The sequence below is a fragment of the Lissotriton vulgaris genome, chromosome 6 (genome assembly GCF_964263255.1).
Source record: "Lissotriton vulgaris chromosome 6, aLisVul1.2, whole genome shotgun sequence".
Lineage (NCBI taxonomy): Eukaryota > Metazoa > Chordata > Amphibia > Caudata > Salamandridae > Lissotriton > Lissotriton vulgaris.
The window spans coordinates 1,162,071,224-1,162,097,183 of record NC_141694.1 but is presented as its reverse complement, the minus strand read 5'-3'; the positions used below and the strand labels follow the sequence as shown (position 1 = coordinate 1,162,097,183).

Sequence of the window (25,960 nt, the reverse complement as noted above, 5' to 3'; positions counted from 1 at the left end):
AAAAACTGCATTTCCAGTACTTGAGGCTTGGGATATGGACAAAGAGGTACAACGGGCCCATCGTTTTCCCTTGACGCTACCCAAATATTCCCAGAAGACACCGCAATATCCAAGGGCTATGTTAATCAATTTTGGGAACTTTCTTCTCAGAGAAGCCATTTATGATCTTGCTAGACCAACTAGTCAGCGGGAACACAAAGGATTTAAATTTTTAGTAAGACCGCATTTTGCGCATCCAACTGTCGAACGTAGATGGAGGATGCGTCAATTGTTTAAGCCCTTTGAAAAACTTGGAGCTACTGTCTATCTCCAGAACCCTGCGAGACTGAAAATTAAATATAACGGAATATCGAGAAGCTTCACTAGTGAGGTTCAAGCCCAAGATTACCTGAGAGAAATAACAGAAGCTGGGGCAAGGAAGTCCGGAAAAACCAGCACAAGTACAAATATAGACTGATAACGCATAATGAGTATTGTGATTCTTAGATAAGTTCATTTGGGGGAGAAACTGTGCACGGGGTTGATAAATTTAAGAATCGTTGAATCTGTTAATCACTTAACCACTTAAAAGTTTAACTATCATATTTTAGATACACAGGGCTAGGACGGGGAGGGCGCTAACGCGGGCGGTTCATATGGACACCCACACCCGGGTATCAACGCACCCGGGGTGCCTCATTGGATGGAAAGGGGGTGGGGGGCGGGGGAACTCCGGGTAGGAAGGGGGGGGCTGAGTGAGCAGGGACAGCTAGGTAGGGGGGGGCAGAACAGGATGAGGGAAAGAGAGGGAGGAAGGAGAGAAAAGAGGGTAAAAAAGGGAAGAAGAGAGTGGGAAGAGAGAGAAAAACAAAAGAGAAAAATACCCATAAGGGACATGGAGAACATATTAACCTTAGCAAAATAGAAAAACTTAAAAAAGCAGAGGGTTTCTGTTGGGATCTATGCTTAATGGAACACTGAGCGAGTTGCTAGGTGCTCAGAATGCTATGTTGTGAAGTGCAGCTCAGTAAAAAGAGGTTGGTGAAGGAGCTGGAGGTCATCCTATGTATGCTTATTTAAGTAAAGCTTATTTCATCCTACAAACTGCTTTGGACACATCTTTACAGTTTCTTTTTCAAAGTTTTTGATAAAAACTCTAATGTCTAGGATCAATATATTGTCAATGAACATATGTGGCCTCAACGATATAAAAAAAGACAAAAAAACGCATAGAGCCTAAGAATCTCGGGGTCGAGCATCGTGTGTCTCCAAGAGACACATATTGAAGGGTCGCAACAATATCTTTTGAAATCTCTAGGATATCGACTTATAGCAGCTACATCACAGGGGACACGCACCAGGGGGTCGCTATCTTAGCAAAGGGTGGGTGGCTACAATTGTCCCGGTCCAAAACTGATACTCTAGGGAGATTTGCAATTACAGAGTGCCATTTTAATAACGATGCAGGTAAATTCACGTTATGTACAATATATGGGGATATTATTGACGGCCCGGAGGCACTGATTAGGGTGTCCAATGAGTTATTTAATTGGCCTATCCCTTTGATTCTCTGTGGAGATTTTAATATTCATTTACCCTGTTATTGGTCCACTGATCCTGGGTTTATTTATCAAGGCAGGAAACCAAAGGTTTTTTGTGCTCTTAGAGATCTATGTTTACAACACGGCCTTCTAGACGGCTGGGCCATGGATCACCAGGACGATCCTGGCTATACCTATTATTCCTCTCCACACTCCAAACATGTTAGACTAGACTATCTGCTTCTTTCGAATAACTTACGCTCTGCATGTCAAATCAATAAATTGCCTAGAATTTTGTCAGATCACAACCCGGTTAAGCTTAACCTAATGAAGGGCCCTGAAAAATGTAACAGTAATATATGGACTTTCGAAAGAGCTTTGCTATATAATAAAGCATATAAGTTACATATGAGAACATGAATCCCCGCTTTCTTATCAGATAATATCGGGTCCACCTCCATCGACATTGTTTGGGATACTCTGAAAGCCGGGATTCGGGGCGAAACGTTGAAATTTTCCTTTCACCACAATAAAACCGAAAAAATAAAAATGGCCTCTCTAGAAGAAGATCTGTGTAAAGCAGAAGAAGGACTTATTAAAACGATACAGGAAGGTAATCCAATTATTAATGCAGAATGCAAAGTGGCTATTGCTAAGAATAAGATCTCATCAATATTACTTGATAGAGCAGCTATTAAAGCTAAGGTCAACAAGGCTAAAATATACGAGCTAGGGGAAAAAATGGGCCACCAATTAGCTGTAAGAACCCGCGAAGAAATATCTTTTGCTTTAATCAAAGAAATTAGGGTCCCGGATTTGGGCCTAAGATCAGATCCATCTGAAATAAGAACATCCTTTCAAAGGTTCTATAAGAACCTCTATCATGAGGATAATACCGAATGTGGTGATCCCAATATATACTTGGAATCATTTACCCCGCCACACTTGGAAACTACTGATCTGGAGATTTTAGATTGTACAATCACTTCTGCAGAAATACTTTTAGCAATCAAGGGCCTGGCTAACGGAAAGGCAGCAGGCATGGACGGGATTCCAACTGATTTTTACCTTACATTCGCCCCTCAGCTTGAGAATATCATAACTCCCCTTTTCCAAACTATCTTTTCCGGGGGGAACCCGCCAAGATCGTGGTCCACTGCCAAGATAATAGTATTTCCCCAAAAAAATAAGGATGTGAAAGAATTGGGCTCATATTGACCTATCACACTGATTAACGGGGACTCTAAAATATATTCAAAAATACTGGCAGATCGAATGGCACCCATAATTCACAATATTGTTTCAGCAAGACAACATGGCTTGTTCCAGGAAGGTCCACGATAGATCATATACAAAGGGTTATTTCCCTTTTTGATTATACGGGGGTGACAGGAGACCCTATGGCCCTTATACTGCTCGACGCAGAGAAAGCGTTTGATAGGGTCTCCTGGAAGTTCCTGTGGGCGGCCCTGTCAAACTGTGGGATAGGCGGACAATATTTAACTGCAGTCCAACAACTCTATGTAAACCCAAGTGCTCAAGTTTTAATCAATGGGGCTTTATCTGATTGGTTCGCCATTACGCGGGGTACAAGACAGAGTTGCCCCTGTTCACCCCTCCTTTTGCTATCTATATTGATGTTTTTATTCACAATTTGGAAAATAATAATTTAATTCCCTCAATTCAAGTGCGCAATATAGAAACCAAATGTTTGGCATATGCCGACGATATAGCTATTATCACTGGTGATCCGAATAACGCCATTAAATGGATAGAACGAGAAGCCCATGCTTTTGGTATAGTTTCGGGTTATAAATTAAATCGTAGTAAAACCCAGATCATTATAAATAATAAAATTACGATGGAAGATCCTCGAATAATTAATAAAGCAATCTATCTAGGCGTGAGTATTGATGCCAATATCACAAACATAGTTGACGATAATCTTAACCCCCTCATAAGTTGTACCAAGAAGGAACTACTGCGCCTACATAATCTACAGCTCACTATTGGGGGGAGAGTAAATGTCGTCAAAATGCTATTTTACCCAAAGTTTCTCTATTTCTTTCGTACAATTAACTTAGAATTCTCCCAAACAGTTTTTAAGAATATAGATAATTTGTTTTCACGTTTCATATGGGGATATCACAAGCCATGAAGAGCACTTAGGTGGGTTACATTACCTAGAGATTGGGGGGGTTGGGCACTACCAAACTTTAAACTAAATCATTGGGCAACAGTATTGAGATACAGTGCATATCTTTTCAAAGAAAATATAGACGTCCATAATATCCCAAACCCACAAGAACTTATTCTGGGAGATGGCTGTGCAGGTTGCTTATGGCGCCATTCAAACTATGATTACTTTAAAAAGGTTAAATTCAAGACTATTTCTAGCACTATCAAAATATGGCGGAATGTTAAAAAACTAGTTGGTTTAGGTCGGTTCTCTTTCTATACTCCTACATTACAAAATTCGGATCTCCCCGAAATATTTCAAGATTTAGTATCAAATAGATGGGCTGAATTGGGGATAAAACAACTCGGGTGCTTTTTTTCTGTGAATGGTATAAAGTCGTTTGAGGAACTAAAAACCGAATTCAAACTACCTAATAGAGATTTCTTCAAATACCTCCAAGTGCGGGATTTTATTTTAAAGAAAGGGAGAGGCCGTATTAAATTTCAACCGTGGCGAACTATGGACAAATTACTATCTATAAAAACCCCTAAAATCGGGGAGATATATGAAGGGCTTAATTTACTTATGTCAGACGGTATGGAGAAACATACGAAGGCATGGCAGAGTAGACTTGGCATCTCTCCTCGAACCTCCTTGGAAGCCTTGGAGATGTCAATATCAACCTTAATGTCTATGAAACTCCAAGCGCAATTTTATAAAACATACTTTTCACTATATTATACCCCAGACAAATTGGCAAAATGGGGGAATGGAACTAGGACATACTGCCCGAGGTGTTCCATGCCATCCGCGGATTCAATTCACATGTTTGCTACCTGCCCTATATTAGGGAATACTATATCGACAATCTCTGACTTTCTTTCCAATCTCGCACATTGCCGTATAAACATATCAGCTGAAGAAATTCTATTAGGTACGTCCAATATTCCACGACCACTTTCAATGCATGGGCTTATATTTGTTGCCATGGCTGTTTTCAGACTGTGCAACGCGTCAGCCTGGATAGATCCATTAGCACCATCATTTGTAGAATGGAGAACCAGGCTTCTTGCAACCTGCAACCTAGAAGTTGCAATTTACAGAAACAAAGGGAGGATAAAGCGGCATAAAGGCATGATGATATGGGCACCTTTGCTTGATTGGATGCATGAGGAATGAAATGCTTGAATCGCTTAGTTCTTATATCAAATTGTCTCTCTTTCTATATATATATATATATATATATATATTTTTTTTTTTTAATTTATTTATTTATTTATTTATTTTTTTCTCCCTTTCATTGAACAATTGTGTTTACCTCTCTTCATTTCTGTTATAATCAACAAAATGTAAGATTTCGTTAACTGTTCTGCCGGGGTGGGGGGGGGGGGGTGGGGGGGTAATGATGTTTATAAAACTGAAATGCAAATAAAAATTGTTAAAAAAAAAAAAAAAGAAGTGCAAAGGTTTCCTGCCTGCCCCGGCTCGGGCTCCACAGGGGGTAGGCAGCCCTTTATTTAGAGGCCGGACACCTCCTATTCAAATGTAAGTAGATGTGCCCAGCTCCCTCCTTCCATCCCGCCAGTGATGACCCATACAGGCACACCTAAGATTGTGTGTAGCTGTCAGGGAGGAATACACAAAGCTAAATCCAGGTATGTGACCCAGAGACATGCTACAGGCACTAGATGGCATTTTCAAAATTGTAATTTAAAAGTCAACATTGCCATAAGAAAGAATGTTTCATTACAATTCCAAAGACACCAAACATGAACTGGTTTCCTGTTCCAGTTTTGAAGTTATGCCATATTAAATGCAATAACAAAACTCACATTTTTTCCAATAAGAGGTAGAGTTTGCAGTAGTAAAAAAAGAAAATTAACAGTCTTTCACTTGCCGGATATGTAAAACTTAAAATTACATGTCCTACATTTTAAATGCAATGCATCCTGCCGGCTGTCAAAGACCTTCACTAGAGGTGTGTATATGTGTTAAAAAAGAAGGTTTGGGCCTGGCTAAAGGGTTACTTTGCCAGGTCAAAATAGCAGTTCAAAACTGCACATGGGCTGTAATGACAGGCACGACACATGTTTAATGGTCTGCTTAAAAGGATGACACAATATGTGATGCAGGCCCACTTCTAGCACTGAACTTACAGGCTCCGGGTGCATGTATTACGAGTTTACTAGGGACTCACAATTAAATTCAATTAAATATGCTAATAAGAGTGTGGTCCACTGTCCCACAGTTGCCAGGAATTTCAAATATTCACCACTCCTGTGCCAGCATGTACTAATGTGTTAAGAATATTTGTATAATTATGGAAAATCTTTTGAATTCTTGAGACTGAAGCAAGGGACTTTGTGTCTTGTCATCATGAGGCTAGGAGATGCTGTACATTCTCCACATGCCAGCCTCGTGTTTAGGAGAGAGGCTGCCTTGCATCCTGGCTGATTTTGTGATGCGTTCGGCTAGCAGGAAGGTCGTTGATCACTGTATGCAGCCATGTCTCTAGAAATGGTTTCAACACCACTCTTACCCCTTCCTCGTCAAGAAGGGGATAAGGATTTTGCAATCACTGTGGCCTGTGGGAAGTTCACCTATGGAGATAGTGGTTGCACAGGAGCACGGGCTATTCTTCTCATGGCAAACTCCTTATCGGCAAATTAAATATGTACCTCAATTCATGTCCATGTCATAATACCTGCAATCATTTTAAATGATAAACTCCGAAGCAGAGAGCGGTCCTGTATTCTGTACCCACTGAAACGATTGATTAAAAGTGATTGTTGAAAGTTTCTAACCAAAAGTGCCTCTATTTCAGGAGCCTAGACAATAATTATTGTAGGAACCCGGATGGGGAGACAAGGCCCTGGTGTTACACAACTGATGCGGCTACACGATGGGAGTACTGCAAGATCCCCAGCTGTGAGGAGTCGCCACCGACAGAGGGTAAATGAATGTTCCAGAGTGAATCACTGCAGCATCCAATATGTAATCACATGATAGTTAAGTGTGTGCTATGCACAAGTGTGCTGCACATATTTATGTAAGGCAACAGGTGCACATGATGTCACTTAATATTTTAAGATATTTTCCTTTTGTTTTCATACTGTTTAATTTTACTACTAATGTTCAAAAGGGGGATTTTAGGTATAGGGGAGGGAGAGTTCAGGTGGCACCCCTCAAATATTAATAACGCAAAGGATGAAGCAAAGTGCTACTAGACACGGACATGGATCCCAAGCAACATGGTGCCAACGAATATCAAAGGGACATTGTGCAGATAAGATAACAGTGTGATAGCAACATAATTCATTAGAAAATATAGCTCATGAAGTGGCACTTTTGTGCCTCACAGTCTTAGTTTTAGTACCTTTTTCTTATAATGATGGCTTCATACATGATTTTCTGATCAATAATTGTGAGAACACTGAATTCAGTTTTTCTAGTGGTACCTATTTATCACTGTATGCAGTCAAGATGAAAATAAAATAATGTGATTTTATATGTAGCTCTCAGTCAACATAAAGTGCCATGGTGTTATAACTGAAGGAAAGGAAGCCAGAAAGAGGGGAGAAAAGGGAGGCCACGAGGTAAGAATAAACCCTACTTCCGAAATAACAGAACAGACGGTTTTAAGAGATTCATGAAATAGAGCATGATTAAAGTTTGACGAAGAGAGAGTGGTAAACCATTCCAATCATAGAGTGACCAAAACAGAGAAAGGCATGCCCCACAGTCTTTACACTTGGGTGCCCTCTAGAGGAAGGAGATTATCACCTTAGTAGCAATCTGCAATGCAAGAGAGCACACAATCATCAATAGATTCTCACAAGCCTTGCCAGGAGACAGGTCCCAATAGATGTCATGCAGTATTTACGGGTACGATTTTAGGCAATATCTATTGCACAGAGGATGTAAGATACCCTCAGCACATTTAGAAACAAGCATTGGTAAAGCCACAATTCTGGCCAACTATAGCTGAATGAGTTGCAATAACCATATGTTAGCTCACCTGCTGAGCTATGTTATCAGCTGTTGCTTATCAGAGGAGAGTAGGGTGATTGAACTAATAAATGAAGCGAAATATCTGTCTGAGGGTCACAGAACATGTCACAAACCTACCACAGATCTTCGGGACCAGCACTCTCAGGAAGGCTATGGGACAACTGTTGGGCTGTGTGATTGTTGGCAATGATCATATCGAGGAGTAAGGGGATAATTCCACTGATGGGAAAAGTTTGGAAGATGGAGAGCTGCAATGTTCGGGATTGGTAGTGAGTTCTACACAGTGGAAAAAACCATGGTATTCAAGGTAGTAATTCCAGGAGGCGGCACCACCTAAAGCAGGAGAGTTCAAATGATGAACAATGGAACATTATCATGAGGAGAATGGCCGGCGACAGGCCTCCAAGAGACTGCTAAGAACAACAGCAACACCAATAAGGCACACAAGGCAGGTCTTGATAGGACGGCCCACTGAATGAAGGGACCCTGGTCAGAATAGGCATAAATGTTCAAATGCGTGAGGGACTCACTCAGAACCTGAGAAAGTTGGGGTTGGTGGGAAGCGTAGACCAAAGAAAATTTGGGTGAGTGAATATGTTGACATCTTCAAATTCTTCTACAAAGCAACAATAAAAGGAAGGCGTGAAAGCTGAGGAGAGGTCTGAGAGATTCAACCATGTTTGCGGGTAACCTTACCAGCTTGCAGTAGCACAATATTGTAAAATCCTAGTATCACTATGATGGGCTGAGTCACTTTTGAAGGATTAGCATGACTCCTGTATAATGAAGAATTCATTGGGTTAGAACGACAACGAGCTTTGGCTCAAATTGATGACTCCCATCATCAGTGTAGATGACAGGGGGATTTAGGCTAACTTGAGTGCCTTTTCTAGGGCATCCCAACCACAGAGGCAATAGGATGTGCAAAGTTGGAAATGGTGGAGGCATTCTTGGATTTGTGGAGAAGTGTGGCTCAATGGTGTTCATTTGCTGAAACACTGTTAGAGGCGACCGGCGATCGTAATGAAGGTTTAATTCACACGCAGCCAAATAAGAAAACACACGGGCTTACAATTTTGCAGCCCCACAGAGCCCGGTATTTTGCCTCTATCGACTATATAGTGTGACCACGGATATTGAAATTTTTCCACCCAAAACGAACTGGGCTACTGTTCGTATTTACAAGAAAATGTTGGTCCTGATGAGAACCCCGCCATCAGGGGTTTGAAACGTGTCGACCTGAACTGACTTGACTGGACTCTTTGTCAACCTCGAATATTTACAAGTTCCATGTTTGTCTTTAAAATAGGAATTAGTGTTCAATATATATAGTTGTAAATAGATTGAACCAAGAAAATAATACCATTTATAGGCTCCATCACTTAAGACTTTTGTTGACAAAGGGCCTCATTGTTTTGTTTATGTATAGTTGTGTGAGTGAAGTATGAATGTTGTTGGTAGGATGTGTATAAATTGTAAATATGTATAAAATTGCCGGTTTGATATGTCTAACTTTATAATTGTTTGTACATGCATATAGTATCTTTGACATGATTTAAAATTGCAATGCTCAACTAGTGAAGAAAATAAAAATGTAACTAGTGACGCAAAACGGACCGTTATGCTTGATTCATAAAGGTCATTACTAGATTAGTTTGAAACAACTCCAGTATTGGCCATTGTTTTGTTTTTTCAGTTGTATTTGGCTTAGCCTTACTGGACACAGCCAGGACCCTGTATTGTTTTTTTCAATGGTTAGAGCGGCAGACCCTGATGCAGAGGTCTGGCCCGGGACCAGAGTTCAATTCCTGCCTCTGCGAGTCTTGGGCTCAATTTCCTCGGACCTGACAATTCTCGCCTCAGTGCCTATTTTAATCATGGGTCCCACTCTGCAACTCTGGGCAATAGCTTGCTTGATCTCCACAACGGCCCCAACAGCGCTGGGATGCCTGGCTTCACCTTGGGGGTGTCCAGAAGTGGACATTTCACAGGGAAAAGCCAGGCAGGGTTCCACAGCGGTATGCGTACAGCGCCAGGAAAACCCAGTTGGGGTCTAAGTGCGCTTTACAAGTACAAATTTATTTCATTGCAACTGGGTGGTATTATATCACTTGTGCTACAGACGTTCAGGTATGAGAAGAGATTTGAAATGCAGCATTAAACATCAATTGATAAAAGGCTTTCATTTGCAAAGATCTGGAGTAGGTTTCAAGGGCTGAGGAAAAAGCAGAGTGGTATTGGGCAAGGGTCAGTACACAAATTAAGATTAAATCAATAGATTTCTTGTTCTAAAGCTACCTAGACAAGATCAATGCCAAGTTATTGAGAAAAGTATTTACAGAAGTTCTTAGATGTCTTTTTAAAGTGTTTACAGTGAGCAAGAGACACTTCCTGTCTCCCAGTTTCACATGTCTCATATTTTCTCCACTGGGGTTGTATCAAAAAGACATGAGATTAATTCAGATTAGACCATCATCTTTTTGGCCAGAAGGTAGTTCAGTTTACAATTACATTGACCAAAGCAAGCAATTTAGTCTCATTCAAATATCATTGCTGCCATTACAATGGTTTGAGAATGCGGGGTGGGAGATTAAATGGGCAATTCCTACATAAAGTCTTTCCCACTGGTTAACTTCAGCACAACACTGTTTTGAACAGGAAAATGTCAACGGATTGTTCAGGTTTCATATGCCATATTTGAAACATTCAACAAACTACAAGGTGATGAATGGACTACATTAATTATTCTCAGTCTCTGGCGATAGCTCAGACCACATTTCAGTCCATCACTTTTCAACCCTAATACACACAGAATTGTTTGGAAGGAATGCTTGTAAAAATGTCTAAACACTGGCAGTTGTTCAGGTTAGCATTCAAACCCATGTTTCGGCCTCTCCGCCACTCTAGACAAAGGTCCATCACCATTTCTGGATTTGACTTTACACCACGTGTGCCCAGATCCTAGCTATTCCTCACTGACTAAGCCTAACCAGTCCAAAACCAGTCTGGGGTTGCTTGGGTTCTCTTCCGGAGGGGCCCTCATTTGGCAGTTCGGGGTGGACTGCTCTTTTGAGAAGCAGGGTCAGTACTGATTTGCATAAAGCGGACCTGTGTCTAGAGTTGCACCAAGGGTGAATGAGTGATGCTCTGACGATATGAGCCAACTGGGGGTGAATTTGTGAGGCACAATCTGAAAGGAATACAAGAGAGAATGATACAAATAGTGAGAAGAGAAAACCTATCACGTTAACATCTGAGGTAAATTTTGGCCCAAGGAAAATAGTGTGCAGATGCGCCTGAGAATATGGAATATACCGATCCATTTTACAATAATATATTTTAATCCTTCGAGAATTATGGAGGTAAATAGGATGGCTTGAAGGAGCATGAGGTGATTCAAAAAGAGGCTAAATGCATTCATGAATATGAAAGGGCAAGACCAATAAAGTATGAGTGGTGGTTCGTGTAACTTTTATTATTTTGGAGAATAGGGGAATATTCTCGTTAAGATTTCCATATTAGGAGAAAGTTCAGGCATTGAAATGTGGAGCACTTTAATACAGTCAAGTGTGAGATGAGTTGAGGAAGTGCTTGGCCAAGGATGTCTGGCTGCTAGCCACTTTCAGCACCCATTTGTTCAGAATAGGTGCAAAAACTGAGGATTACAATTTGGGCTGGCCCATTTCTTCATAATGTGTGCAGCAATTGTGGTTTACAATGTGGACTGGGTAGACATCAGGCTGAAGGAATAGGCAGATGGTGATAAAAGTGCGTGTGGTAAGTGTCTGGTCTGAAGTCATGAGTGCTATAAGGTCTAATGACCTTTTGACATCAGGGTTGGGTAAGTGGAAGAGAAGAAGGCTGTGGATATGCAGCCATTCTATTGTGAAGACAAAGGATATTAGGGCTGTACAACATGTGGACATAGTGTACAAATGCCGAGTGCTTTTGCAATGTGATAAACCAATCATTGTTAGGGAGCAGGATGTATCGCAGTAAAGATGATGGTGGTGTTGGAAGATTGGATGGGCAGGCAATGAGTTTATGAAAAGGGGACAGAAAGAACACTTCAGGGGAGGATGTTTTTTAGTGAGGAAAGAGACAACTTAGGCTAAGCCCATTGGGATAGTTGTGAAAGTTAAGAGCAAAAACTGGAGTTGAGAAAGCAAATCAAAGTGTGAAGCAGGAAGTAACTTTGGTCCTAGTGAGAACAGGTAGTCAAGAATTCAGTGAGTAAAACATGAATAAGAAAACGATAAACACTGGAGGAATGCTCAGAAAGAGTTTATATTCACAGAAGAAGTTTCAAGTTAAGAGTTGGGGGTTGTTTGATCCCTGGAGGGTGGCCATTGTTTGTTGGAGGGGGATGGGAAAGGTTTTGACATAAGAAAGTTTATGGCACTTTAGAATGTGCAACAAGGCCAACAGGTGTTATCTATGTGAGCCCTCCATGTTTCTGATAGTAGAGAATGTGTCTGTGGCTTGTCATTCCCCAATAACACTAATTGCACTCTCCACTTCGGTCCTCCCTAGAAACCCAGTGTCACATTCATTCATTAAAACATTTAGTAATCATACACAATTACAGAGCTCACATACCTCCAAAATTAACACATTAGATGGAAGGGTGTATTTAGCCAAAATAATTGAACTTTCAAGCTTTCAATTTATTTCAATATAACCAGGACTATTTGCAAAGGAAAGGTACACTTGTGAGTAAGATACACTTGCAACTTTATGCTTAAACTTTTGAGTACGTTTACTACTATTGGCTCCTCACAAAAAACTGCATTTAAAGTTACTCAAAAGTGTAGTCTCCATCAGCAAAACAGGTGTGAAGCCAAATTTACATTTGTAATTTACTACTGCCAAAAGCCCGTAGTAGGTTCAGAACCACACATGGCCCAAAAGAAATGATACTTCAACACCCTCCAATAGAAAATAAAGATGGAAGAGACTTAAAATAAAACCTCATAGGAAAGAATGTTCACTTAAATTAGTTAAAATATAAATAAATATAATTTCATGTTATGATATATATATATATATATATATATATATATATATATATATATATATATATATATATATATATATATATATATATATATATATATAATAAAACATATGTATTATTTAATTATAAAATATTTGGAAATGTTTTTAATGTAAACATTATTGTAGCAATATATTTTAATAAAATGTAATTACATTACTTTGAATTATTTCTATGTATTATGTTTAATAATTCTTACTCCATAGTATTATTTTAACTTTATTTGAAAACATATTTTTTAATATAAATTTCAGAAATATATTTATAATTTAAAACAATATTTTAAAATTATTTGAGGATTGAATTCAGAATTCAGTTAATGAAGTAGCATTTATTTGTTTAATTTTATATTTAAAATAAACGTATTAAACTTATTTACAAAATTATTTGATTTAAAAATAATTGTACTTACTGTTTTCAAATCTAATAAAATGTTTAACTTTATAAAAGTAATATCCTTCACAAGCATCTGTTTTTTCATGACTTGGACCTTCCAACAATCATACTTGAGCAGCACTTTATATTACCATATTAGACTTATTACTCTTCCCCTATTGTGAGCCATATCTAAGCATATCCTTCATCTCTGCTTATATTTTCGGCTGATTATCTCAATTTACCTGTTAAGTTTGGCCAAAGTAGATAGATTTGCTCAGAGTTCAAATCCTCCCACCTGATCTTAAACCGGCTATTACTGAAATTGCTCTGTGTAAGAAGAAAGTGGAAAAATGAGAAAAGAGAGAGGGGAAGAGTCACAGAACTCAGTGGTAGACATGATCTGGTTCCTTCCAAAGGTCTTTAGGAACAGAGGGTCTTCAATCAGGGAGAATAAAGATAACTAGAGATATTGTTAAATAACAGGACAGTTTAAATAAATGACGATTTAAAGCACCTATCATACTTAAAGGCAGATAATATTTATTATGCCCATGCATCAACCGGGAACAGGTGGAGAACCCCAAGAAGGAGCTGAAAGGTAGAAAGTTGTTGTAACAGTATGGTACACAGTCATACACAAAGAAAGAGATATGCAAAGTCTCTAATTACACTAACCTAGGAAACCAAAGGAAGGAAAATACCAAAGTGGAAAGTGGAGGGAACGGTGAGCCGAGTGAAGCACTGGGTGTCAACCAGCAAGGCTCTAAAACTACATGAATCATTCCCAAGCACCTTGCTAGCAGGAGGAAGAGTTTAAATACTTGCACTGCTATGTTAAACTCAGAAGTGAATGCCTAACCTGGACATGAGTTACTCCCAGCTGGTTAGATGTCTAGTCTTCTTTTCCATTACTCAGTCCTCAACAGTCAGCAATGGAAGTTCTGGCCAGTGTGCTTCTTCTCCTCTCCTGCATGTTTTTTTGTCTGAGTCCTGATGCTAATCGTATCAAGTAATGCTGTGTTGCTCATTTTGTTTTTTGTCTATTTCTTTATGATTCCGAGTGATTGTCAGAATTACTCCAAAAGTGTTAAGTGAATATTTTCTTGCCATTATGATAGTTCATTCATAGCCTGTTCAAATAACACGTTTATCTCTTTTTAATAAGTGAAGTCATCAACACAAACCCTTCCAAAGAACTCACAAACAATGCTCTGGTTAACAAGCTTACTTTTGCAAACACTTTCCATTTGCTAATAGTACTATCATTACCTTGGAGCTCCGTAACTTTATTTCTAATTATTGACATTGATTGACATCATGGAAGGCTTTTACATCCTGGCTGTGAAACAGATGTAATTGATTACCTGATGAAGTCCATTTAACAGTTGTATGTCACAATATCATCAAAACATTTCATCAGACATAATTAAAGTGCCCTAATTAGTGTTTACAAAAATATTGTCCTTTAGTGTAGATTTTCTGTTATTAACTCGACTCGAGTAATATTTTTGTAGACGATATTTAAGATGTATGTATGTCAGATGATATTATCTATACCTATACCCTCAGATGACACCACATTTAATGCTAAGTCTGCCTAACGTTTTCTTCTCTTATTCTATGTGTTGGTCTAGAACTCTAGATAGTGTTTAATAATATGGAATTAAAAAACATTATGTGGTTAAAGGGATCTCTAGTTCAAATGGAGTCAAGCCAAAAAAGATTAAGAATGATGCTCATTCTCCAATACAATCATCTCCAAACCTCATAATGGACAAAATATTAAACACGGTTAGAAATGTACAATCTTTCATCAATGCCATGAAAATGAAAATGCAACACATTGATTATCGGATGAATGGAAATGAAAAGGAGGCTTTCTGTTGTCAAGCACTGTATAAATGAAGTTCAGATCTTGTCACCTAAGCATGACAGATTAGAAATTGAGCTTTCTTTGCTTAAAAGGAATACGTGAGACCTTGTAAGTAGGAAAACATGGAATAATCAGAAGCTCTGTGGTTTACATGAAATAGTTGAAGAAGAGGTGTTATTTTATTATTTTAAGTAACACCTGTTCTAAAGAACTGTTAGCTCCAGTGCATCTGAACTTCAAAGAGTACACTGTGTAGGTAGAAAACCTATCTCTTCCAGTAAACATGATAAATCTAGAGGAATACTAATGATTGCATTGAAAAATACTATCTTCTGACGGTTGGTAAGACTGCAAAAGCAAACAAAGAAGTGACTTGGTATTTTCACTATGTTTATATCTCCCATGAACTGTTTCATTTTTGTTAAAATTAGGCAGTGGCCCATAGGACCACTACCTACTCTTACATTTTTTTTCGCTGACAGTCCCAAAGGGTAAGGGGACCCCTGGGGAACTTTTCCCATTTGCGACAGGCTTACCACATACTTGATATTGGTGTTAATTTGCGATTGTTGTGGGACCCCATTCCGGTCGCAAAACAATTGTACATGCCCTTGTGACTCGCTATTATGAAGGGACGCCCTTGGTATGCCCCTTCCTAATAGCAACTCGCACACCCTACCTCGCACACCCTATTTCGCGAGTCGGTAATATGTTACTGACTCACAAAACAGAGTTTGTTAACATTTGTTTTATTGCATTTTTCCACAAATTCATCTTTGGATGGTAAACAGATGTTCCAACATGATGGATATTCATGATCTTGTACATCTAAGACACAATGCTGGTCCCTTTATCTATAAGTATATTATTCCATAGCCCTACTCAAGAGAATAATGTAATCAATACATCGATGATGTGAACAGCTGCTGTCCCTATTAATAGAACGCCTCAAGTTAGTGTGTGTTGAAATCTTTAATCAATAGCCTATGGCACTGTTCTCTTCCTAAAGGTCGCAAAGGCCCTACCAAGTTCATGCTTATACACTGGAAGGGTATTTTATATTATGGGTATTTATTTATTTATTTATTTATTGACATTTGTAGAGCGCGGCGAATACCCGTGGGCGTCTCGGCGCTAATTAAGGGATGGATCAGCAACTGGGGTAAAGAAGATATACAAGACTATTGGTCAAATAACCACGTCTTTAGCTGTTTGCGGAATGTGAACAGGGAGGGACTTGCTCGGATATGTGCAGGAAGGGTGTTCCAGAGTCTAGGGGCGGCAACCAGGAAACGCCTGTCGCCCCAGGTGACTGTTCTAGTGCGAGGCACAGCCAAGAGGTTCTGAATAGAGGAACGAAGAGATCGGGTTGGGACATGATGGAGAAGATTCTGTTTGAGAAAGTGGGGACCTTGATTATTGAGTGACTTGTAAACAATACACAGCGATTTGAATTTGATACGGCTGCGTATCGGGAGCCAATGGAGATCCCTAATGATGTTTGTAACTGGTGCGAATTGGGGATCCCAGCCAGCATTCGTGCGGCTGCATTTTGGATTGACTGCATCTTATTTGTCACTCGGACTTGGGCATTTAAGAATAGAGCGTTACAATAGTCCAAGGAGGACAGGACTAGTGAGCTGACCAGTGTTTTCCCGGCCGTGTTCGGTAGGAAAGGTAGTATTTTCCTAATCATTCTCAATTTCATATGAGCTGAAGCCGCAGTTTTATTCGCATGTGCCATAAAATTGAGGCCAGCATCGAAGATGACGCCTAGATTTCTCACTTTGCTAGCTGGACTCGGCGGGGGACCGAAAGATGGTGGCCACCAGACAGGTGACCAGCCCGGGGAGAGGTGACCAAAGATGACCACTTCAGTTTTTTCTGAATTGAGTTTCAGACAATTCGTGGCCATCCAGACAATTCGAGGCTGCAAAGAGGCTGGATGGTTTCTTCCTGGATTGTTTTTCTGCCACTTTGGACAGTATTTCCAGTGTCTGGTGACCTTAGATGAACTCCAGTCCAAAGCTCCAGTCCAAAGGTCCATGCTTCTGCACTGGAAGGGTATGTTTTTTATGGTTAGAGGTTGCAAAGTGTCTGGATGGATTCTTACTGAATTGTTTTGCTACCACTCCAATCCAAAAGAATTGCTACAGTATTAGTTGTGGTTCCTCTAGAATTTGATGTCTTCCCAAGATATGAATGTGTGTCAACTATAAAATAACATTTCGGAACAACTATGGTAGTAGCAGCTGATTTTGGGACGGTACTGTGCTACTTGCCCATTACTTCTCCCATTGTAAGTGGGGACAGCTGATTGCAGGTTGAGGGTCAGCTTTTTGGCTCTGAGAAGGGTATGCTTTATACTTGAGTACTTGTCCTTATTCATACTTAAAAGTAGTATGATTAATTAAGTTCCAATTAATGGGCCTAACATTCTGGAGATGTGTTACTACTTGGACTACTATGATTCTTTTATGTTGTCTCCATTGATTTTTTCTTTCTTTGACCCCACTTCATCGTCTGCTTTTGGAGCTTCTTTCCGCCATATCAGAGGTGGATAAGCTCCATAGAAGAAGTCCATAAACAAAAGGCTGGGGAGGCTAATTTCAACGACAGCATGCCATTAAACGAAAGCTAACCCCCTTAGGAATACATCTAGTCACATTGGAGCACTAAGGGGGCTCTCCTCCTTTCTTTATACTCATCGGGCCCCACACCAGTGCAGAGCACGAAAGTATCAGTGCCCAGCATGAAAATATCAGTGCCTCAAGAGCAATGGAGTCTTCTGATTTGCATCTGCTCACCCAGTCTTCTACTCATTCACTATCAAAGGAAGATGATCAGGAAAGGAAATCATTAGATTCATCTGATGCCGTCTGCCCCTATGGTATTGGATTATACTTTGTTGAATGTTATGCCTCTGACTTTGTCATCTCCAGGTAATCCCATGCATGCATTGCCTTTAACTCTGACCCCCAAACTTTGACCACTGCTGTCTCCCCAGACAAAAAAATATCAATGTTGTTATTTTTTAGTATACCGAGTAATCTCTGATCAACAGTTACAAACTTATCTAGATCGCTGGAATGTAATCTAAATGCCTCCACTCAACTCCCTGAGAACTATATACATTATTCAAAAACTCTACGATGCTTTGAATGGATTTTATCTTCTATTTGGAGTATGTTAGAAAAAACAACTGTTTTTTTGGTTCAGTCAATCAATCAATAACTTTTTTTCGACTATAGAAGACCACAACAAAATCATTTTAAGATATAGAATCCAAAAATTGCAATCATTTGAACATTAGGATAGGTTAATAACTCTTTGCTTTTAGGCGAGCTCCAGCAACATGGGGGCTTCGTGCAAAACACTAAAAAATAAATAAATAAAATAGCCGATATGTCCAGTCTGAGCTGTTACCTTGATTGTGTGGCCAGCTAATCCTAAAACTGGGCAAGGAACTATACATAGGTTATACACAATAAAACGAATGATCAGGAAATAAAGGTTAAGATATATAAATATTCTAAAACCGTTCCTGGATTCTACAAATAAGTATTGCACATCCTATTCTTCATCTGCTATTATGCACGCCAATTACAGATTACCACTTTTCTGGTTTTCCTGGAAAGTACTGATCTTGTGCCTTGCTTTCCACACACATATCAGATAACAAAAGAAAGCAAAAACTATCAATTTGCTTGTATTGTGTCTCAGAATCCAGAGTGCTACTTTATATTCCTTAAATCCCAAACTTCAATAGAGCGGGTATATCAGACACCTCCTGTAATTCAAATAGGTTGGACAATGGAAGATAATGTGCTCGATAGTTTCTTTTTGGTCCCCACATGATGTGCACTATAACTCATTTACTATAACTCATTTACCCATGACGTGTGATCTCACTTAGCTGTAAATGTCTGGAGAGGCAAGGTTCCATACCAGAATTGCAAGTACAGTCAACTGGCTAGAGGGGTTCTATTTCATCCAGGTCATCCTGCTTAAAGTAGTCCTTAACTGTAAGTAAGGTTTCTGTTAACGGACCATGGCTTGGGAATGTGTGAAGACAATTGTCTCTTTGTTGCCAATATGTGGTCTTGATGAGTAATTTGGGAGTAGCCCCTGCAGGTTTGGGACACTTCATTAACCATCAAGACCAGTCTCTGACAATATGCCCATCACATGCTATAGCCATGGAATTCTACCAGTGCCCCTCAGTGATAGGATTTCCTCTAACCCTTGTTGGTAGGCTGATAACTCCGGGGTAGCCCATATCCTCCTCCAGTAAAGTATGGGATGCAATGCAAGTCTGTCGGTAAGGTCCTCAAACTCAAAGTCCAGCCTAAGTGGAAGGAGAGGAGTGCTTACAGGTACGTCCACCAACTGGCACATGAAGGGATTTTCAACCACTACCATTGAGGTTGTGCCCAGATGCCCCCAGAGCTCGGCACAATAGGATGCTGACCCAAGGGCCTTAAGTTTATAAATCTGTATCACTGGCAGGATGGGTTAATACTGAGAGCTACCTGTCATCTTTTGGATACCACTCACTACTTGTTCTGCTTTTAATCGTCCCTGCATTATGTGAGCTTGCAAACCCATATGCTAAGTCAGAGTTAAACCTAAATACACAAATGTGTGCACTCGTTCAAATTGGGTCCCTGCTAGAGTGAGATGAGTCCTAGTTGAGTGTCCAGGGATCAGGACTATGTTCTTTGTTTTGCACACATTGATCTCCAGTCCCCACAATTGGCAGAAACGATCAAACTGGTCCAGCAACTTTTGGAGCCCCATGGGTGTTTTGGAGATCAATAAGGTGTTGTCAGCAGATATGAGGGCAGGAATCCACATGTTTCCAAGTCTGGACGGATCATTGTCACACTAATTCAGGAATTTGTCAAGGTCATTATTGTAGAGAGTAAACAGTGTGGGGGCCAGCACACACCCCTGTCTGACTCCTCTAGTTACAGGGAAGGGATTGGATAGCTAACCTGCACAACCATGCCTAACCTGTGCATAGTTGTTATATTGCAGTCTAGCTATGATGTTTAACAGATAACTTGCAATTCCCATCTTATTTCTGATCATATTCTCGATATCTCATCATTAATTCTTAAAGATCTTCCTTCTAAAGTAGGAGGCTGGTATGGAGGGAATAGTAAAGTAGCATGCTTAAGGGACTTGAAAATCAATCAATCAATCAATCAATCAATCAAACAATCAATCAATCAGTACATTTGTAATGCGCTAGGGGGGTGGGGGGGGGAGGGGTGCTGCTACTGCTCGAATAGCCAGGGCTTGAGAAGCCTCCTGAAGGTTAGTAGGTCTTGGGTCTGCTTAAGGAGGACGGGGAGGGTGCTCCGGGTCTTGGCGGTGAGGTGGGAGAACGATCTGCCGCCGGTGGTTGCTCATCAGATCCGGGGGACGGTGACGAGGACGAGGTCGGTGGAGCGGAGCTGTTGGTTTTGGGTGTAGAAGGTGAGTCGTCTGTTGAGGTATGCCGGTCCGGTGTTGTGGATTCCCTTGTGTGCATGGGTGAGGAGCTTGAAGGTGATCCTCTTGTTGACGAGAAGCCAGTGCAGGTCTCTCAGGTGTGGTGTGATGTGGCGTGGGATGTCGAGGATCAGGCGAGCAGAGGCGTTCTGTATGCATTGTAGTTGTTTCAGAAGTTTGGCCGAGGCTCCTGCGTAGACGGTGTTTTCGTAGTCTAGCCTGCTGCTGACGAGGGCCTGAGGGACCGTTCTTCTTGTTTCGGTGGGGATCCACCTGTAGATCTTGCCGCGTATGGGAAGGGTGTTGAAGCAGGAGGACAAGACCACATTGACTTGCTTGGTCATGGAGAGTGGTGAGTCGAGGATAAACCCCAGGTTGTGTGCGTGGAAGGTGGTTGTTGGTGCTGCTCCCAGTGCGGACGGCCACCAGGAGTCATCCAAGGCGGAGGGGGTGGAGCGGAGGATGAGTATGAGGACCTCTGTCTTTTCCGAGTTCAGCTTCAGACGGCTGTTCTTCATCCATTTGGCGTCGACTTTCATTCCTTCCTGGAGGTTGGTTTTGGCGATGAGGGGGTCCTTGGTGAGGGCGAGGATCAGCTGGGTCTTATCGGCGTAGGAGATGATGTTGAGGCTGTGCAGTTGGGCGACGTGGGCGAGCGGTGCCACGTAGACGTTGAATAGTGTCGGGCTGAGGGATGATCCTTGGGGTACACTGCATATAATCTCAGATGCTTCGGAACGGAGAGGGGGAGGCTGACACTCTGGGTTCTGCCGGAGAGGAAGGAGGTGGTCCATTCCAGAGCCTTGTCTGGAGTCCCTGTGTTATGGAGGCGTAGGCGTAGGGTGCGGTAGCAGACAGTGTCAAAGGCGGCTGATAGGTCCAGGAGGATGAGGGCCACGGTTTCGCCGTTGTCCAGCAGGGCTCAGATGTCATCAGTGGCGGCGATGAGGGCAGTCTGGGTATTGTGGTTGCTGTGGAACCCGTACCGGGACGGGTCTAGGATGTTGTTCTCCTCAAGGTAGCGGGTCAGCTGTCTGTTGACGGTCATCTTGATGACCTTCGCCGGGAATGGGAGAAGGGAGATGGGCCGGAAGTTCTTGAGGTCCCTCGGATCTGCCTTGGGTTTCTTCAGAAAGGCGTTGATCTCAGTGTGCTTCCTGCTCTCTGGGAAGGTTGCGTTCTCAAAGGAGATGTTGATGGCTTTGTGGAGGTGGGGTGCGATGGTGGCGCTAGCTTTGTTGAAGATGTGGTGTGGACATGGGTCTGACGGAGAGCCAGAGTGGATGGTGTTCATGATTTTGATGGTGTTGTTGTCATTTATGTTGGTCCAGGTGAGTAGGGGATCGATGTGGGTGGTGGCTGCGGGGTCTGAGGTGTTGGTGGTTGTTGGGGTGGTCAGGTTGTTGAAGCTGTCATGGATATCTGCGATCTTGTGATGGAAGAAGGTGGCGAGGGAGTCGCACAGGTCTTGTGATGGTGGGATGTCGTTGGTGTTAGAGCTGGGGTTAGAGAGTTCCTTCACGATGGTGAAGAGCTCTTTGCTGTCACGCACATTGTTGTCGAGTCGGTCCTTGAAGGAGGCCCTGTTGGCGGATCTGATGAGGTGATGGTGTCTCGGATGGCGCACTTGTGGGCTGCGTAGCTGTCTGGTGTCTGTTTGCGGTGCCGTTTCTTCTCTAGTGTACAGCAGGTTTACTTGGAGGTCTGCGGTGAACTGTAGTTGCTGCTGGTCGAGACCGTGAGGGTGTTCTTGTGGATGATGGTGATTCCACCTCCTACTCCATTGGTGCAGTCCCTGCGGGTGATCTTGTAGCCGTCCGGGATGGCTATGGCGATGTCGGGCACCGAGGAGGCGTTCATCCAGGTCTCTGTCAGGAAGGCGACGTCTGGGGAGGATGTATCAAGCAGGTCCCAGAGTTTGACGGCGTGTTTGCGTGCGGAGCGGGTGTTCAGTAGTGTGCATCTGATGTGATTACGTCCTGTCACGGTGGGCAGTGTGTCGGCTTGGAGGCTGGTGAAGCTGCAGCTCCGGCAGGAGAAGGGTCCTTTGGTGTGCTTCGGGGTGGCCAGGAAGCAGGTGTGCAGACGTCTGGCGTTGAGTGCATGGAGGGTGCTGGCGGCGTACTGGTATTGGGCGTTGTGGTGTTCGTGTGGGCCAGGGGGTCTGTTGGTGGGAGCGATCCAGGCGCAGATGGGCGCAGACGGGCATGCCTTTGGCACGCCAGCGGCACGGCCGCATAGCGGCCGCCATATAAGGGGTGGTGGCAGGGAGGAGTAGCTGGGAGGCGGGAGTGGGGCGGCGAATGGTTGCGCAGGGGGGGGGCGTGGCCGCAGGGGATGCAGCCGCAGGGAAAATGGGAGGGTAGAGCGGGCGGGAATACAGAAAGCAAAAAAGATGTACAGAACAATACAACAGTGCAAAAGAGAAAAAGGGCAAAATACAATTACTCACAATCCACAATACAGGGGCAGAAGCACAATTACGGCAGGGCCTCGAACCTCAAGCAGGCAGCAGCAGCGGGCGCGGGGGCAATGACACACAGGTGGTGGTGTGTGGGATGGGGAGCGACCTACCTGAGAGCAGGGTCAATGGAAGGATTCTCTGAAGAAACATCATTCTGATAACATTTTGCATATATCTGCGGGAAGCTGCTGAAAATAAATATTCTAGAAAGTTTTGACATATAATGAATACCTCAACCGTGAGTAGGATCAGGCCTAAAATTAATCCAGTCTTAAGTAGCATGTGGTCAAAGATTTATATGGCCAACCATCAAACCGCTGAGGATCTCAATCCCTGGCAGTTACACCCTTGAAGAGGGGAATTTAGTATGTCCCTAGGGGGCTGAGATTAAAAAGTTTATACACAATGCGAGACCTTCGGGGGCCATTATAAAATTGGAAGCATATCTTTGCTCTGAATATTTGGTTGCTGTATTCACTTATTGTTAGCAGTCTGACCCAATTCAGTCATCCTGGGGGGTAATATTATCTTACCATTATATAGGAAGGTTTCTATAGCTTCTCCGAACAATTACAGGTATATATAATGTAAAAATCCCATCAACTTCACTTTATACAATTGAAACAATGGATGTCAAACATTGGAGTTTGCTCCATAAAATAGAGGGATAAATAATTTCTAAAATTTGTAATGTAAATGCCCTTGCTCTGGTTGGCGCCTTACATTTGGAGATGGGGCTCCCAAGTATTTATGTTAGGGGGCCAGCCTCCAACTTCCATTGGGGGTACAGTCTTCTGCCTAGCAACATGAATCCCCTTAGATGTCTCCTTTTTGAAGGTGTATTTGAGCGATGTAGGACTTTAAAAATACATTTTAAGAATTTGAATAAAGAACTACAGAACTTTAACATGAATTAGGATGAAGTTATGGCAGTGAGTCGGCCAGCACTGAAGGTTTTCTTAAAAAATACTTCCAGAGATTTCGATATACTAACCTGTAGGGGAAAAAAAGGAAGTTGGAGGTAATTGTCACTACATGTTCTGGGGTTGTTCCCCAACCATATTTAAAGTGGGAATTGAATCATGGTATTCATAGGTTCTATTTATTTTTTCAATTAAATATTCTGCCATGAGGTCATCATTGTGGTATTTAGCATTCCGCTCCTTACAATAAAACATCCCTGAGCTCCTCCCTCTCAGGAAGGGGGTTGTAGTCTGTACCGTGACTAGGTATCACAGCACAAGGAGATTCCCAATGAGGAAGTATGCCACCTATGGTGGCTGAGGGAATTTTCCTTTTAAAAGGGATACTCCACCCTATGTAGGTCCTCATTTGTAACAGCAGTTTTCACAGACCAAAGGGTTTTTTGATTGTGGTAGAATTATTGACTGGGGAGGCAACCCTTGCTGGTCCTTAAACCTCCTTTGACCCTTTTTGTAATAGATAGGTTTTGATTTACCTATGGATGCAAGTGAAGAAGGCAGTTATTTCCAGGAGGCTATGGTGATGATGTGAGGAATAATAAATATCTGCAGGAATTCAGTATCAACCCACCTTCTTGTGGTTTTCCTGTTCATTTAAAAAAAATGCTTTTTACTGATTTTGTAATGGACAAACAGAACAATGAAAAAGATATAAACAATTGCCATTCTGGAAGGTCACACAATGATGATAGATACAACAGAATCATAATCTCTTCCAGAGAGGGGAGTGGGTGGTGGGGGAGGACAGCGGGTGGCAGAATTATCTGCATGGGTAGAATCACATAGAAGGAGTCAGTGGTAGGCTGGCATGGCTAGGGTACTGTGTCAGGGAAGAGAGAAAAGCAAGAAGTGGGGAAATCCCCCATGAAGAAACTCGGTAAGAAGGCAAGACGTTATGCAGTTGTAGAGGATGTGGCATGGAATATGTGGGGTGGACAGGGTAAGGTCATCCAGGATTTGAGCCTCAAGGCAGCATAGTGGGCCCCTGCAGAAACTTAAAGTGCATAATTAGGTATCTGCAATAGGTAAAGGCAGGGTTTAGGATGAGTCGGTGGCAGTTATTTCTAAGTCCTGGAACCGAAGGAGCGAGGCGTCCCACTCCGTTACAATAGGATATTGACAAAGCTCAGTGAAAAAGGGAGCAAGAGAAAGATGGAAAACCATCAAAAAGGGAGAAAGCAGGCACCTGCGAGAGTGAGATAAAGCAGCAGGAGGTGTCTTGTAGTCAACCAACGAAGCATGAGGTGGTTTCCAGACTACATAGTCTTGATTTATGGTGCACTGGCATTTAAAAGCGCTGGCCGCAGGATTGTGAGCAGGGCTCTGGGCATTTGCACACATGGTTTTACACATTAAGCACTGGAGAACTTCCATAGTGGTTTTTGCAGTACACCACTTTAATTTGAGACAGCCACACTCTTGAAATGATATCCATGTTATTCAATAATTATTCCACAAAATGAATGACACTTCGTTTTTTTAAGTCAATTTCCCTTTTTATATCCAATCAAAACATGTATGGATACAATAGATTAAATACATTATACTGTAGAAAATTATACAGTTCTGATCCTTGTAGTGGAGCAATCTTTGAAGTGTCATAACCATGTACTCAAGCTTTTGGTAATGCATGTGCAAGATTTGTTCATTTAGTGGCATTCCTTTGAAGGGTATTCATGGCAAGATCTGAGGGCCCATAAATATAACAGAGCTGATCTATCTGCTTCTCTTTTCTTCCTCCTTCTCAAGCACTATAATGTTATAAGAAGGTCTTAGATGTGCAAAAACAGGGAACACTTACTATTTAATGAGAAGGGTTCTGGAAAGGGTAATGCGGGGTACAGGGAGGGATAGGGAGGGCTTTAAGTAGAAACATGCACCCATCCTAAAAAGACTAAGACAATTGCTATTCACACACTGCATTTACGAAATTAAAAACAGTAGTTAATGTACTCCAGCTCAGTAAATCCTTTTTTAATTTTTTTTTATTTTTATTG

General features: G+C 41.8%; 1 protein-coding gene across 1 annotated transcript in view; it reads left to right on the top strand.

Annotated features, from left to right (window-relative positions):
* The window catches only part of PLG (plasminogen), a 330,074-nt gene that overhangs the window by 183,456 nt on the left and 120,658 nt on the right, over window positions 1-25,960 (top strand). Inside the window, exon 9 of the mRNA XM_086927242.1 lies at window positions 6,524-6,651. Within this exon, the coding sequence (XP_086783368.1) occupies window positions 6,524-6,651 (128 nt within the window). The remainder of the gene's footprint in view (window positions 1-6,523; window positions 6,652-25,960) is intronic.